The sequence below is a fragment of the Dendrobates tinctorius genome, unplaced genomic scaffold (genome assembly GCF_039654945.1).
Source record: "Dendrobates tinctorius isolate UK_male_01 unplaced genomic scaffold, ASM3965494v1 ptg000102l, whole genome shotgun sequence".
In the NCBI taxonomy this organism is placed as follows: Eukaryota; Metazoa; Chordata; class Amphibia; order Anura; family Dendrobatidae; genus Dendrobates; species Dendrobates tinctorius.
This window is the reverse complement of record NW_027361770.1, coordinates 37,207,736-37,224,488: the sequence shown is the minus strand read 5'-3', so window position 1 is coordinate 37,224,488 and position 16,753 is coordinate 37,207,736. Positions and strand designations below refer to the sequence as shown.

The window sequence follows — 16,753 nt, the reverse complement described above, 5'->3', positions numbered from 1 at the left end:
TCTGTACACAAGATGTTTCAGAAAAATTCCCTTTGACTTTTTCAAATATGACATATATGAAATTAGCCTAAAGACCCACAATTATTACACTGTGTGGTCAATATACTTTACTTTTCTAGCCATATTTTGGAGATTTGTATAAGATGCAAAATCACATCTGAATGCCATCAGCAGATTGAATTAAAAGGTAGACCACAAATATACACTTAAAGAGTAACAACATTTTTATTTTTTTTATATTTAAACTTGTCCAGAGTAAAAAGTTATGATATTTTGCTTTTCCCCAGTCTATTTGCCTATGTTTAGCTGCATTGATCAGAATGTACTCATTTGGAGTACAGGTGATGGTAGTGTATGAGTCACCTCAGTACTCGTGTCTCATTAAGTCAGAGATACGCTGCTGGAGGTTGTTCTGATAAGCACAAAACTCAGAAGAGGAGACAGGTGCTGACCCATTCACTGCTATCATCTGTACTCCTTATAGTTAGACTTTGCAAGCAATGTGGGGAAAAGCAGGAGTTTGGAAGCTACTGGCATGCAATGTTTTTTACAGGTGTGAAAACAAGTCTACTAATAAAGCGATTTCCAAGGTTTCAAAACTTTCCATGCTGGGCTAAATTAGAAAAAAAAAGAAATTAAAGTTTAATTACTCTTTATAAAAAAAAACAAAAACACATTCTCCAATATTTAACAAACACAAAAAAAAACATATCTAAGAAATATAATGAAAGGGGAGTTACATTACTGAAACTTCCAAAAAAAAACGTCACACAGAGCTAATACATGCTGGCCAATTTTCTTTGGGCTTGGACTACATGGTGTCATTTTTTCACACTACTTAATTGATTTTAACAAGTGACAACTGCAGTGTACAAGACTGCCTACATAATCTAATGTATTTCTTTGAACTACAGGTGTAGCTCAATAGTTATAATTTGCAGCATTACAAAAAGTCTCTGTGTAGATCTAGGATGGAGAAAACTGTTTTAAATAAGCAGTCTCTTAAAAGTTTTTATCCTCTCAATATATTGCAGTCATTGTACTTACTATTGCTCATTTTGTCTCTCTACCCAGCTAATTCTTCTCTTTTCTCTGCTCTATGTAGAAACAGGAAGACTTGTGTCCCTGTATTTATCATTCCCCACTTCAACTCCTGATCCAGCTGCTTTGCTCCCCCTGCCAGGGACTTTTGCTGTGACTTATAACTCATGCAGAGAAAATTGACCTTCTGTTTCTACAACCCCTGGCAAAAATTATGGAATCACCGGCCTTGGAGGATGTTCATTCAGTTGTCTAATTTTGTACAAAAAAAGCAGATCACAGACATGGCACAAAACTAAAGTCATTTCAAATGGCAACTTTCTGGCTTTAAGAAACACTAAGAGAAATCAAGAACAAAAAATGTGGTAGTTAGTAATGGTTACTTTTTTAAACCAAGCATAGGGGAAAAATTATGGAATCACTCAAATCATCTCCGGTCCTTCGTGCTAAGCATTACTGGGACTGGAAGATGCCGGGAGCGTGGAGAGGAGATCGGAGGCCATCAGAACGTGAGAATAACCTTTTTTTAATTTTTTTTTATTATTTTTTACATTCTATCTTTTACTATTGATGCTGCATAGGCAGCATCAATAGTAAAAAGTTGATCACAATTGTCAAACACTATGCTTGACAAGTGTGACCAACCTGTCAATCATATTCCAAGCGATGCTTCAAATCGCTTGGAATGCGCTTGAATTCCGCATGCGAAAATCGCGTAAAAATTCACATGCGTTTTTCCCTCGGCGGGAGTTGCGGAAATGCTGCGGAAATTTCCGCAGCATTTCTGCAATGTGGGTACGTAGCCTCAGTGTGACACGCAGCAGCGACCAGGCCCCCGCTGTGAGATAGCCGATCGTGGTGGATCGTCTTGGACCATCTTTTGAACGTCGGTCTCCCGCTGGCCATATTCTAGAATACCCGATGCTTTAGAATCGGGCCACCATCTAGTATATGCATAAAGCGGAGTGTATAGCCCCGCCCACTCCGCATAGCCATATTCACTATAATATCTTTTGCATCATCCCGTCAGCCAGAGCCACCAGACAACTACTCCTAATATCCCACATTATCCCGTCAGCCAGAGCCACCGGACTACTACCCTCAATATCCCACATTATCCCATCAGCCAGAGCAACCAGACTACTACCCCTAATATCCTACATTATCCCATCAGCCAGAGCCACCGGACTACTACCCCTAATATCTCACATCATCCTGTTAGAGCCACCCGACTACTACCCCTAATATCCAACATAATCCCGTCAGAGCCACCGGACTACTACCTCTAATATCCCACATCATCCCGTCAGCCAGAGCCACCGGACTACTACCCCTAATATCCCACATCATCACGTCAGCCAGAGCCACTGGACTACTACCCCTAATATCCCACATCATCCTGTTAGAGCCACCCGACTACTACCCCTAATATCCAACATCATCCCGTCAGAGCCACCAGACTACTACCTCTAATATCCCACATCATCCCGTCAGCCAGAGCCACCGGACTACTACCCCTAATATCCCACATCATCACATCAGCCAGAGCCACTGAACTACTACCCCTAATATCCCACATCATCACATCAGAGCCACCGGACTACTACCACTAATATCCCACATCATCCCGTCAGAGCCACCAGACTAGTACCCCTAATATCCCACATCATCCTGTCAGCCAGAGCCACCGGACTACTACTCCTAATATCCCACATCATCCCATCAGAGCCACCGGACTACTACCACTAATATCCCACATTATCCTGTCACAGCCACCAGACTACTACCCCTAATATCCCACATCATCCCATCAGAGCCACCAGACTACTACCCCTAATATCCCACATCATCCCATCAGAGCCACCGGACTACTACCACTGATATCCCACATCATCCTGTCAGCCAAAGCCACCAGACTACTACCCCTAATAACCCACATCATCCCGTCAGAGCCACCGGACAACTACTACTAATATCCCACGTCATCCCGTCAGTCAGAGCCACCGGACTACTACCACTAATATCCCACATCATCCTGTCAGAGCCACCAGAAAACTACTCCTAATATGCCACATCATCCCATCAGCCTGGGGTCAGAACCAGAGAGCTGAGTGGAATGGTCCTAACCCATGCCGAGAATCCCTTTAAGAGAGGCCTGGGGTCAGAACCAGAGCGCTGAGTGGATTTGCCCTGACTTCCACCAATGATCCCTTTAATAGAAGCCTGGGGTCAGAATCAGAGCGCTGAGTAGATTTGCCCTGACTTCCATACCGGGGATCCCTTTAAGAGAGCCTGGGGTCACAACCAGAGCACTGAGTGGATTTTCCCTGACTTTCATAGTGGGGATCCCTTTAAGAGACCTGAGGTCAGAGCCAGAGCACAGAGTGGATTTGCCCTGACTTCCATACTGGGGATCCCTTTAAGAGAGGCGTAGCATCAGAGCCAGAGTGCTGAGTTGATTTGCCCTCACTTCCATACGAATGATCCCTTTAATAGAAGTCTGGGGTCAGAATCAGAGCACTGAGGGATTTGCCCTAACTTCCATACCGGAGATCCCTTTAAGAGGGAAGATGTGCCTATGGGATGGAGGATGTGTGATGGGTATATGGGCACTGGACTATGGGATGGAGGATGTGTGATGAGTATATGGGCACGGGAGGGGGTGACTAATTTCTGTCATGTGCTCTCTGCTCCTTTCTGGGGGGGGCAGACAATAGCTGGGAGCTTATGTTTCTGGGGATGCTAGATTTCTCCCACCGGGTCACTGTCTGCTGAGGTGTTGTGGAGTGGGAAAACTGTTGCTCATAGCAACCAATCACAGATCAGCTTCTTTTAAACAGCTCTGGTGAAATGAAAGATGCTTAGTGATTGGGTGGGGCTATGTGGAGTGGCGTGGCCGATACACACATACATACACATATACATTCATTTTTATATATATAGATGACTGCAATATATTAAGAGGATACAAACTTTGATCGGAGTAATTCTTTTAGCTGCTATAAATGAAACAAACACTTTTTAAAGTATTTTCTAAATTACTCTAAATGTATTGATACAAGTGGGCAACTGTATTGGAAGTACTCCTGTAACATCGAATCAGATTCCCAGCTAATACAGAGCAAACTTTAAGCTATTGCAATTAAAGAACAATGCAGCCAATTCATCAAAGTGTTTCCACCAGTTTTCTTTCGTAACACTTTGAAAAGTTGTAAAATATTTGCACAACACGGAGTTACTCAAAAATGTTATGCCTTTTGCCATTTTCACGCCAGATGTGTTCAGCTCCCTCATAATTGGCAGAGCTTGGGAGGAGACGGGGCAGTACAGGGTGTGGCTATGTCCACCCATCAAACTAATCGAAACTGCCAGAGTTTCTTACGTCAGAAATGCTAGATTAGTTCCTGACTTGAGTAGAATTCCTGGAGGGGCACATGGAGGCGCACACCACAGCGAGGATGTGCCGTATTCATTAAATAGTGTACACCTCTTAATGAATTTGGCACCTTGCACACAATCGAGCCCTTCATTAAGTCTTGTGCAACGCCATTCTACATTAATTGGCCTCAATATCCCGTTAAGGAAAGCTTAGAAAAATCCTCATCCGTTTTAATAAATGCAATATACGATCAGTACAACTATGAAGTACTGTAACATTTCTACTTTACCTTGGCATATAACACCTGCTCTTTCCTGTATGTCACACAAGCCTATATTTTTCAAATTGCAGTCTTCCAAGGCAGACTCTCGTCCATTGCAGCTGACAAAGGATATGGCCCACGTTACACTATCATTACTTCTAGATCTGAAAAGGTGGAAAAAATCAAATGATAATTGACTAAGAACTGGATGGTATAAGAATTGGCCACTGCTCAATACATTTCTTGCACAGGAAAAATTCTCCACTCTCTGAGCAGCTGGATATACAGTTTAAAATATTTCAGCATCTTCAGAAATGGTGGTCTTTTATCACTAGTGTCATTCATCAAACAATTCCAAAATAGATGATCAATCAATTTATACTTTGCAAATGACAGTGAACATGGGGATGTACCACTTACGCTAAACTGTAAGGATATCCAAAATGTTATGGTAATATATATTTTGTGGCTAATATATCTATAGTATATGTGTGGTATCCCAGTACCCGGTCTACTGCTGCTGAGTGAAGTAATTGTTGAGTGGCAGTGGATTTGTTCCAGTACTATTTTGGGCACTGTGAGTTAGGAGATTTAATACCTTACAGTTGCACACACTGAGGAGTCATAAATGGACACTGCTGTCATCTACCGGTCAATGAAAAACACACCTCCAGAGATATTAGATCTCTGGACATAAAGGTGGCGCACAAAGTCAAAAGTATTTTATGAAATAGTACAAAATTTATTTATAATAGCAATATAAAAGAAATGTTAAAAAAACAAGCATGACATGCATCCCTATAAGCACCATGGGAGAGACAATGAGTCATACCAAGTTATAATATTAATAGTTCAACAGTTATATATACTGTATATAATAGTGCAGTTGATTGTAATTTAATATATCTATAAAGTTTTTTTTTTATTTTAAACAAATAAAATGTAAAATGGTGCTGGAAGAAGTCTGTGAGACTCTAGCATAAATCCTATTGTTCAGAAGAAAAAAGGGTCTAGGTACTAGTAAATAGGTGAAAGTTTGGTTGGGGTCCTGAAGTTTATAGTAAATAGTGTGAATATCAAGTGAGAAGAGCCCCAAGATCCAACTGTGTATAGTTGGAAACAATCAGGTAATAGTGTGATCAAAATAAACACTTACTGCATTAGTACATGGGAAACTCCAAAGTGCCCAGGGCTGCCACCCCGACGCCGCCGTTTCGCCTAAGCTTCTTCTACGCCCCCTATGGAAGAAGCTTAGGTGAAACAACTTTCACCTATTTACTAGTACCTAGACCTTTTATTCTTCTGAACGATAGGATTTATGCTAGAGTCTGCACTTTATTTGTTTAAAATAAAAAAGAACAAAACTTTATAGAAATATTAAATTACAATTAACTGCATTATATGTAACTGTTGAACTATTAATATTATAACTTGGTATGACTCATTGTCTCTCCCAGGCTGCTTATAGGGATACATGTCATACTTGTTTTTTAAAATTTCTTTTATATTGCTATGATAAATAAATGTTGTAATATTTCAGAAAATACTTTTGACTTTGTGTGCCTTCATGTACAGAGACCTAATATCTCTGGAGGTGTGTTTTTCATATGTTATTTTGAAGGTGTCATTCACCTATACACGACAGGTGTAGGGGGCTGTACTCTCTCTGCTGCAGCTGAGGTTGGCGCAGGAAGCGGTATCACTGGAATGTCCAAGCAAGTTTATTCAAGCGGCATAAACTGCTCTGGTTAAAAAAACAAGTGAACAGCCTTTTCCGTCACAAAGTAACAAACAGAAAAAATACACAGTCCATGTAGTACAGCGGGTCCGCCTGCACAGGACACACAATGGAGGTCTCCACACCTCCAGCCACACACTGAATGAGTCAATTGGCCTCCATGTTATTCACCCAACCACACCCCTGGGGTGGGGATATGTGAGCTGTCATTCCCACCCATCCCTTATGACCGCTTGTAAAACCCGGCCCTGGAGCGGGCCAAACAATTCTCTCAGCACTATATGTGCAGAAGCATACTTCTGAGCTCACATCACAGCAGCTAATAGCCGCGATACATTCATAAAGCAGCGCTGTGAACACTACTGTGGTAGATGCCTAAGTAGGTTCACAAACGTTAAGTGGTGTATAATATTAACCAGTGGATGCAAAATGAACTTTAATACAGACCAAGGTTGTAGTACATGTAAAACATTTCGGTCGCTTGGACCTTCGTCATTTACTACAAAAAAACCAAAATGTGTTGCCGCGGGTCATCTCCGGGCGCACGGGCGTCAGCGGCGATGCAGCCGGAGATTCCCGGGGCCCGGAGATGACCCGCGGCAAACGTCAGGAGATCAGCGGCACTAGCCGGTACTCCTTCAGACCCTCGGTACCATAAACGTGTAAAAAATAGAATTACAATAAAAAATAGTGATCTACTCACCTTCCGACGGCCCCCGGAATCTGTCCCTCCTCTCCACGCTGCCAGCATCTTCCGTTCCCAGTACTGCTTTGCGCGAAATACCGCTGATGACGTCACACTCTCGTGAGAGGACGTCAGCAGCGGTCTTTGGCGCAAAGCAGTACTGGGAACGGAAGATGCCGGCAGCGTGGAGAGGAGGGACAGATTCCGGGGGCCGTCGGATGGTAAGTATATCACATTTTTTATTTTAATCTCCCGCTGGCCCTGTTCTAGAGTACCCGATGCTTTAGAATCGGGCCAGCAGCTTGTATAGTATATAAGCATATAGAACCTCAAGACAAATATGTACAATCATAGTTCAGCGGAAACTCCTATTGAGAAAGGATGAACAAGGATGTAGCCTTGTATACAGGGAGAAAAAAAAAGAGAGAAGATTCTATAAAGTCAAAAGGTTATCAGTTTAATTTCAACCGCGTAATGGGAGAAAGAGCCATGTGGAGATGGACAAAAAGAATAAAAGTGTAAGTAGAATATGTCAGAATGACATACCAGACTACTTGTAGAGCAAATGACTTATGAAAAATACTCCCAGACCGACCGTAATGCGTATCTATGAAAAATATATGTATTAACACTGTTAGGGTTTTGCCAAATGCTGCAATAAAAGGATGAACTGTAACATGTGTTCATATACAGTATAGCAGGGCAAATAGACCTACTGGTATATTAAAGGTTTTGTAAGTAAATATTCCTTATGCCAAAAGTTATATACAAAAGATCTAAAATAAGTACAAGATAGGGTAAATATATTATATAAATCTATGTGCCGCTGACCTGGATAGTATTTTAAGTACGGTATATGTTACCTTAGTCCATCCAGGGAGGGAACATCACACAAGGACGCGGCATCCACCGCTCGTCTCAACTAAATTATAGTTGATAAAGGGAGGAGGCGGGATTTGGACATGTGATGTGGCTAATCAGTGACGTGAAAGGACGTCACATGACCGGAACAATATGGCCGTGCATTCCGGAAGTTATCTGGCTTGCGTTTCACCCATGTATTGTGTGTGATAATGCGGGCGGGTATGGGGGAACTGCAGGTGGGGAATCCACGTGACCTGAATGGCCATGCGTTCCGGGGGTAGCATGGCTTGTGTTTCACCCATATAGTAAATGTGTCGGAGTGGATTTGGAGAAATAAAAGGCGGGGAACCCATATGACACTGGACCAATGTATGAAATTGATGTATATTATGAGATAGTGCATAGCTATATTGTGTAACAGAAAATAGCATGTATTGTTCTATAAGTTGTGAAATAATTTTAGGAACATACAGAGAGAATCCAAAGACAGAGGGTCACGAGGTTAGGTGATTTCAGTATAAATGCCTCTAAAAAGAATGGAGAAAAAGAGCATTAATATTAATGGCACTATTTAAGCACATCTAAGAATACATGAAAATGAATGACACAATTATAGTAAAGCAACAGAGTGTCATAAAAAACAACTGTGCAAGACATGTGTCAAATACAATTTATATAAAAGACATTAAATCAAACTCTCTATTCAGGCCCTTTGGTGCAAGGATATCAAGAGTGTGTATTCAGTAAGCTTCACGTCTTTTCAACCGCAATGACACATTTCTCCCCTCAAGGACTTGTCCGACGGCCATCTTACATACCCTCCCCCTCTGCCCAAAGCCGGGGGGGCTTGGCACCTTCTGCTAACAAACAGTGGATCATCGACAGAGCAACAGAATTGCCATGCAGTTTCCCTGACCTATGCTCTACATGGAAGTTGAAATCCTGAAGTGCTAGGAACCGCCTGGTCACTTGGGCATTGTTCCCTTTTTCCTCCCTCATCCACTTCAGTGGGGCATAGTCTGACACCAGTCTGAACTTCCTGCCCAAGAGGTATTACCTTAGAGTGTTATGAATGAGTCACCGTAGGAGGCAAAAACAGAAATGCTAGCTAAGTCCAGAAAACCAGAGAAGTTGGCAGCTATCGGATTGCAGACCCCTGAACCTATCAACAACAACTAGCAGTAGCCGTGGGGGGTTCCTACGGTGCCCTAAACCCCTCGATTACAGCTGGAGAACTGCCTAGCCTAAAGACAGAAAGGGAAATCTAAACTGCCCAAGAGCAGACCCCAAAGCAATAGGCAGCCCCCAACATATAATGACGGTGAAGCAAGAAGAAAAAACACTAACACAGATAGAAAGATAGACTGAGATAATGATGGGGCCCAAGCTAACTAGACAGGACAGGATAGGAAAGCTGCTGTCTGCAATCCGCGAAAAACCCTATGAAAATAAGAGCCAACAGACTGACAGGGAAAAAGGCCCTGAAGACGCTAGGCTTCAAAAAGACTATGTCAGTACTCAGGTATTTTCTGAAGACAGAGCAACCGACAAAAAAGGAATTCAGCTCACCCCAGCAGGGAATGGCAGAATCCAGAAAAGCAAGGCAAACTAAAACCAAAACACAAATGCAAAAAGGCAAAGCAGAAAACTTAGCTTTTGAGGAGCAGGAATCAGACTGGTCTCCTAGAATTCCACAGAGAAATCACCAGCAAGGAGGAAGGGCGTCGGCTGCCTTATATCCAGTCAGAGATGCCCGTCACCCAGTCATCCTCTCCCAGCTCAGGTGCTTGGTAATCAGCCTCACTACCTTCCTTCACCAGAAGAAGGAGTTCATCAGACCTCAATGGTGAAGGGGAAAATGAACTCATAACATTAGAGGGTCCAATGCTCATTTGATGGCTATACATTCCTTCTCTACTATGGAGTAGTTTTTTTCGCAAGATGACAACTTTCGGCTGAGATACATTATGGGGTGCTCTTCCCCATTCTCCTGTTGGGACAAGACAACTCCCAGCCCGACATCTGACATGTCCATCTGGACCACAAACTCCTTGGAGAAATCGCACAGGGCCAGCTTCAGTTCCTGGAAGGCCATCTCAGCTTCTGGAGACCACTTTGCCATAGCCAACTTTGTCCCTTTAAGGAGGTCTGTCGGAGAGGCAGCTACCATGGCGAAGTTTGAAATAAACCGACAGTAACAGCCCACAATGCCCAGGAACGCCCTCACCTGTATTTTTCAGAGGGGTTGTAGCCAGGCCCGGATCGCCTCAACTTTGTTTATTTAGGGCTTTATTTCACCCCTGGCCACAACATAGCCCAAGTATCTTACCTCCCTAATTTCCTAAGGCACATTTTTTCGGGTTTATAGAAAACTCTGCCCTCCGTAGAGCATGTCGGAGAAGGGATTTCTATATCTCATCAGGTATATTTATCTTATGGGTACCCATGCAATGAAGCATAAGAGACAGACTGCTCATTGTCTTTCCAAATAGTCGGATTACACAAGAAAATGTGGGGGAAGATTCCAGAACTTTTCATATATCAGTATCACCTGGTTCAAAAGTTGAAGTTCTCAAGAGAATTTGGACTGAGTTACAGAATTTTGGAAGCAACAATATGTTCTGGACCAATTTCTGGGAATATGCAGAACTATCAGGCCATAAAAAAATCTGCACGTAGACTGATGATAAGTGGATAAAAGGTCATCCTTGCACAATACTATTTTCTAGTATTATATTCAGAACCGAAATTAACCCCTTCTTTAACAAGCATCAAGCCTGGACTTTGCTCAGATGGCTACCCCAATCCTGGCTGAAGATTACAATGTCGTCCAGGTAGGCCACCGTGTACTTTTTGTGGGGGGCTAGGATCCGCCATCTGGCTTCGGCACCAAGACTATTGGACTGGACCAGCCACTCTTGGACTCTTCGATAACTCCGAGGCTCAGCATCCACTTTACTTCCTTCGAGATTACCTCTCGACGAGCCTCCGGAATCCGATATGGCTTCACGTTGACCCGGACCTGAGGAACCGTCAGGACCTCATGCTCTATAACCTTTGTGCACCCCGGAAGTTCTGAGAACAGGTCTCTGTTCCTTTGCAGCAACTCCTGGCACTGCTGCTTCTGCGAGGGGGATATGGTATCTGCCACGTTGACATCCTCTGCACTGAAATTGAACTTGGCCAGCAGGAAAATGGCTTCCTCGGGTACTCTGTCCTGGCTCGGTTTGATTAGGTTCACATGGTACACCTGGTAGGGCCTCCGCCTCCCCGGTTGGTGGATTTTGTAGTTGACCTGCCAAACTTTCTCCACCACCTCATAGGGACTTTGCCACTTGGCCAGGAATTTGATCTCTACCGTGGGTAACAGCATCAGTACTTGATTGCCAGGGTTGAAGTCTCACATCCTTGACAACCTATTGTAGACCCTCGACTGCGCCTCCTTTGCTTTTGAGGTGTTCTCTCACAGGGCATCACCTTGGCAAGCCTCTCTTGCATCTGAGCCACATGCTCGATTACACTCCGGTTGGGTGTAGACTCTGCCTCCCACATCTCTTTTGCTACGTCAAGGAGTCCATGAGGGTGTCGGCCATATAACAGTTCAAAAGGGGAGAACCCAATAGAGGCCTGCGGTACTGCTGGGATGGAGAATAGAAAGTATGGTAGTAGACAGTCCCAGTCCCATCTTTCTCTACGACCTTGTTCAACATGGCCTTCAAGGTTTTATTGAACCTTTCTACCAAGCCATCCGTCTGTGGATGGTAGACTGAAGTCCAGAATTATGTGATTTGCAGGGTTTTGCACAACTCCTTCATCACCATTGACATAAATGGGGTCCCTTGGTCAGTCAGGATCTCTTTAGCCAACCCCTTTCTAGAGAAGACATGGACCAACTCTCGGCCGATACACTTGGTGGAGGAGTTACGTAGTGGAATGGCTTCTGGGTATCGTGTAGCATAGTCCAGTATCACCAGTATATACTGATGTCCTCTGGTGGACTTGACCAGGCATCCTACTAGATCCATAGCTATGCGATCAAACGGTACCTCAATAATGGGCAACGGCACCAAGGGGCTATGAAAATGGGCCACTGGGGATGTCAGGTGGCAGGTGGGACAGGACCTACAGAAATTCATAATATCACGGTGACAACCGGGCCAGTAGAACCTCTGGAGGATCCGTTCCTGGGTTTTCTCTACGCCCAGGTGACCACCTAACACATGTGTATGGGCCATGCCTAACACTCTGCATCTATATGGCCCTGGTACCAGTAACTGCTCCATTATCTCTCTTCTCAGCTTGGTGACACGATATATCATCTCCCCATTCATGGCAAAATGTGGGTATCAAGTGTCAGCCCCTGGCTCTTGAGCAACAACATTAAGTACCGTTACATTATCAAAGGCCCCTTTTAAAGTTAAGTGCCTGAGTTGGGTGGTCCCAAAGTTTCCCCCGGACACGTCCAGCTCAGGGATGTTGGCCTCAGTGGATGCTGCCTCATCTTCATTGCCAACAAGCACACACAACGGAAACCTGTCATCTGCCGCCTGCGACGAGGTTTCTTTAGGAGCGATCTGGCTGCTGTCCGGGCAACCAGATGTCCTCCCTTTTCCCCACAAGTCCCAAAATAACACAAAGGGTGCAATAGGTTCTTGACCACGCCGACCTCATGGGACTCGGTGCCACAGTTTGTGTTTATGACCACCTGGGCCACAGGGTAGTCCTTCACATCACCATGGATACAGCGTACGCCCATCCTCTTTCCAGGAATCTGCCAATGTGGAATTGTGGCCCTCACTAGGGTTACCAAACTTCCCGAGTCCAGCAAACCAGTCACTTGTACCCAGTTTACTATCACGGGGCATTCCTGCGGCCCCACTCCCATTTGGGGAACAGCACTGCAGGCCAGATTTGCAAAATAAGAACAGCGCTGTCCTGTGCTGCAGTGCATTGGCTCAGTGGTCATGAGACAAAGGGCGGCTATATGTCCTGGCCTGTGGCATTTCCAGCAAATAACTTCACCCATAGGGGCTGTGGGCCCCACCTCCCCCGCCCTTTTGGACCTTGGACACCCCACCCCCTTTTGGGACTCTGCCCCCTGTTGGGACCCCCAGTATGGGGTGAGCTGCCTTCCCAAGGAACCTTCAATCCCCTGGTATCTCTCGACCAGTCCATCGGCATTCTGGGAATCACCCTGGGCAACACAAGTCTGTATGGTTCTCGGCAGGGAGTGTACAAATACAAACCGGTCCATCACCACCCATTCTACCATCTGTGCAGGCGTAGAGGACTCTGGTTGCAGCCACTTCTGGACCAAGTGCAATAGGTCGACATTTGGAAGCGAGGTGGTTTGTCCCAGTTATACGCCCAGTGGTGAACCCGCTGTGCCTTGATAGTCCTTGTCACTCCCAATTGTGTGAGAATCTGTTTTTAGCTTGTCATACTCTTTGGCGTCCTGAAAAATTAAGTCATAGTACGCCTTTTGGGGTTCTCCCATCAAGTATGGCGCCAGTACCTCTGCCCACTGCTCTGACAGAAGTTTCTCCCTCTCGACAACCCTTTCAAACACCATCAGGAAGGCCTCAGCATCATCCCCAGGGGTCATTTTCTGCAACGCATGTCTTACTGCCTTCCGGTCGTGGACGTTAACCGCCAGACTTGGGGTTGGGTCGCTTATCCTGCCCTGGATGGCAGTTGCCAGAAGCTGCATTTGCTGCTGTGGATCCTGCTGGCTCTGCTGGATCTGCTGTAATAACTGCCTGTTGGTCTCTTGCTGTTGCTGCTGCGACTGGACCAGGTGTTTCAGCAGGTCCTCCATCTTGTCTGGCGATGCTTGCTGGCTTGCGACAGACTTAACCCAAGACATGCAGCCATTCCTGCAGCAGTCTCATGTCTCTGCTGGGAATGCTGTCCGCACATCTAGCATCAATTGTATGGGTAGGTACTCTCTTGGCTGCAGTTGAGGTAGGTGCAGGAAGCGGTATCACTGGAATGACCAAGCAAGTTTATTCAAACTGCATAAACTGCTAACAAACAAATGAGCAGCCTTTTCCGGCACAAAGTAGCAAACAGAAAAATGTACAGTCCATATAGTACAGCGGGTCTGACCGCACAGGTCAGTGTCTTTAGCACACACACAATGAAGGTCTCCACACCTCCAGCCACAGACATTGATTGAGACAATTGGCCTCCATTTTATTAACCAAACCATGCCCCTGGGGTGGGGATATGTGAGTGGTCATTCTCACCATCCCTTATGACCGCTGGTGTCTCTGCAAGAGAAATCGACATGCTGCAGTCTGGACAGATGCACCGCATATCTGTCTCCATGGGTGAGCGGGAGAAATTCCCATCCACTACGCTGTAACATCTGGCCTCTGCGGGTTGGACACTGCACAAGTACATGAACATGAGAAAGAGAGAAAAAAAAATGGGTAAGTAGCACTAGCCAGCTCACCAACCACCACCGAAGCACGGAACTGGAGTCCAGACCTGGACATGCAGCAACGAAGAGATGAAGGCATTCCAGCTTCTAAAAGAATTCCTTTATTAGTAGATACACAGCTGTGATAAAGACCCACTGTAGGGTCGAAACGCGTTGCTGCTTACCTTATGCTGTGTTAACGCATCCATTATACTATAGAGGAGTTCACCTGCCTGTCAAGTTTTTATTGTATCTATTAATAAAGGAATTCTTTTAGAAGCTGGAACGACTGCACAAGTACGCAGAATCCAACCCACAGCGTTTACTGATCATGGGCACATACCCTCATAGAAAAGGTTGTGAGGAGCTCCCCAGCGCACAAACTTCCTGTGAGCTGGTACAAACCATGTCTAGTCCTGTCTAGTCAAGGCAGAGGAAGGAAGCTCCATTGTCCCCTGAATGCATTCCAGTCCATGTTAAGGGACATCACTCTCTACAAAATCCCCTCCACAAAGGAGTGAAGCCTCAGTCAGGAAAGATGAGGCTGAATAAGTTCCCTCCAGCATAGTGGTTTTCCCTATGTGATTCCATCCGGAAACCATATCTACAAGTCTTCCACGCCACAAACTTTGTTCAGCCTACCCCATGCAATAGGAAATGGTAGGGCCAAAGCTATGAGTAGTTACACACTAGTAGTAGTAGTGTGTCGCCCTTGGGAACCAACTCGTGAAGGTCCCTCCATCAGTGTAGCATTACATGGACTGTGTATAATATTTCCTCCAATAGCAAGTGAAATTAACTGTGCTCCAAAGGCCCTGAGAGGCCCTAAACTTGCTTGCTTCATAAGGAGAAGACACCTTCTTTCACACGCATAATATAATAATATAATAATAAATTTTATTTTTATAGCGCCGACATATTCCGCAGCACTTTACATTTCAGAGGGGATTTGTACAGACAATAGACATTACAGCATAACAATAATCACATACAGTAGATTATAACAAATACCAAGAGGAGTGAGGGCCCTGCTCGCAAGCTTACAGTCTATGAGGAAAGAGGTAGACACGAAAGGTGGGTGGTAACAGTTGCCCTGATTGTATGGACCAGCCATAATGTTAAGTGTGTAACAGTACAGACACAGAGGGCTAATGGATGCATAAAGCATGTGGGAACATGATGCTGGGAACCTGGTTATGGTAAAACTTTTGGCTCTGCCACACAGGGATAGGTTAGGTTAATGTGTTGAGGCGATAGGCCAGTCTGAATAAATGCGTATTCAGGACACGCTTAAAATTGTGGGGATTGGGGACTAATCGTATAATATAATATGCAGTGTTCCCTGTATTGTGAACTACCACTGTAAGAAAAAGTCCTACTGAGAGCTGGAAGAGTCGGGAAGAAGTTCCACAGACGATCTCTTATCAAGCTGAGGTTGAAGGTTTATTCGGAGATACACAGCAAGACAGATACAGAATAACAGAGGAGCTGGAATATGCGGGCAAAAACAGGAATACAGACAGGCAGAGATTCGCTAGGAAGTCTGGCGATGATAAGGCTCTGTGCCCTGGCCATGGTGAGGCACAGTGGCATGATGGCGATGGAATGGCCCCGATCGACAGTAACAGGGGCTTCTTATACATTATCAGAACAAAGAAAGCTGCATTTTGCCGCATAGGGCGTTAACATTATAATTCTAAGGCGTTTTCATGGTAATCTACAGAAACGTGGTTTAGAAAAGAGAATATAATGACATAATACGAAGATATTAATTAACATTTCTTCAAGCAACACTAAAACCCATAAGTCATTGGTATCTATGGCTACTGTCCTAAAATCTTATCATTGTCTCCAGTCTAGGTCCCTAAATTCTTACATCCTGACATTTTAACTACTCTACTCTTCGCTACCACACTATCACGTATAAGCATACTGGCCATATATTTGGTGACCTGTGACCCTATTGATCGATCCAATCTTCCTCTACGCACATCGGCTGAGGTTGCTAGGAGACATGATCTCATTTTACCATCCTCCATCTATTAGTTCTTTTGTAAAAGTTGAATCTTCTCTAACTTTCAACAAAATGGCTGCTAGAGACAACATGGCCGCTCAGTATATTATGGCTGACCATTCTCTTACACCACCACTTTTGCCTTTAAGTGAGAGACTGTACCCTGCTCTCTCCTTCTGTAAAGTGTTACATTTACAAGTTCACACTTGTGTCTGGCTGCTTGAAATTGCACAAACATCATGGGCGTTCCAATACCTGCACCCAAACACCACCTCTACAAGAGTGCCATCTGGGGTTTTATACCATCTCCATAAGTGCCATCTCCTGCTATTGACAATTGTGGACA

At 44.6% G+C, this 16,753-nt stretch overlaps 1 protein-coding gene across 1 annotated transcript in view; it reads right to left on the bottom strand.

Moving 5' to 3' along the window:
* Positions 1-16,753, bottom strand: part of LOC141099807 (uncharacterized) — a 108,656-nt gene that overhangs the window by 4,507 nt on the left and 87,396 nt on the right. Inside the window, exon 6 of the mRNA XM_073587874.1 lies at positions 4,710-4,846. Within this exon, the coding sequence (XP_073443975.1) occupies positions 4,710-4,846 (137 nt within the window). The remainder of the gene's footprint in view (positions 1-4,709; positions 4,847-16,753) is intronic.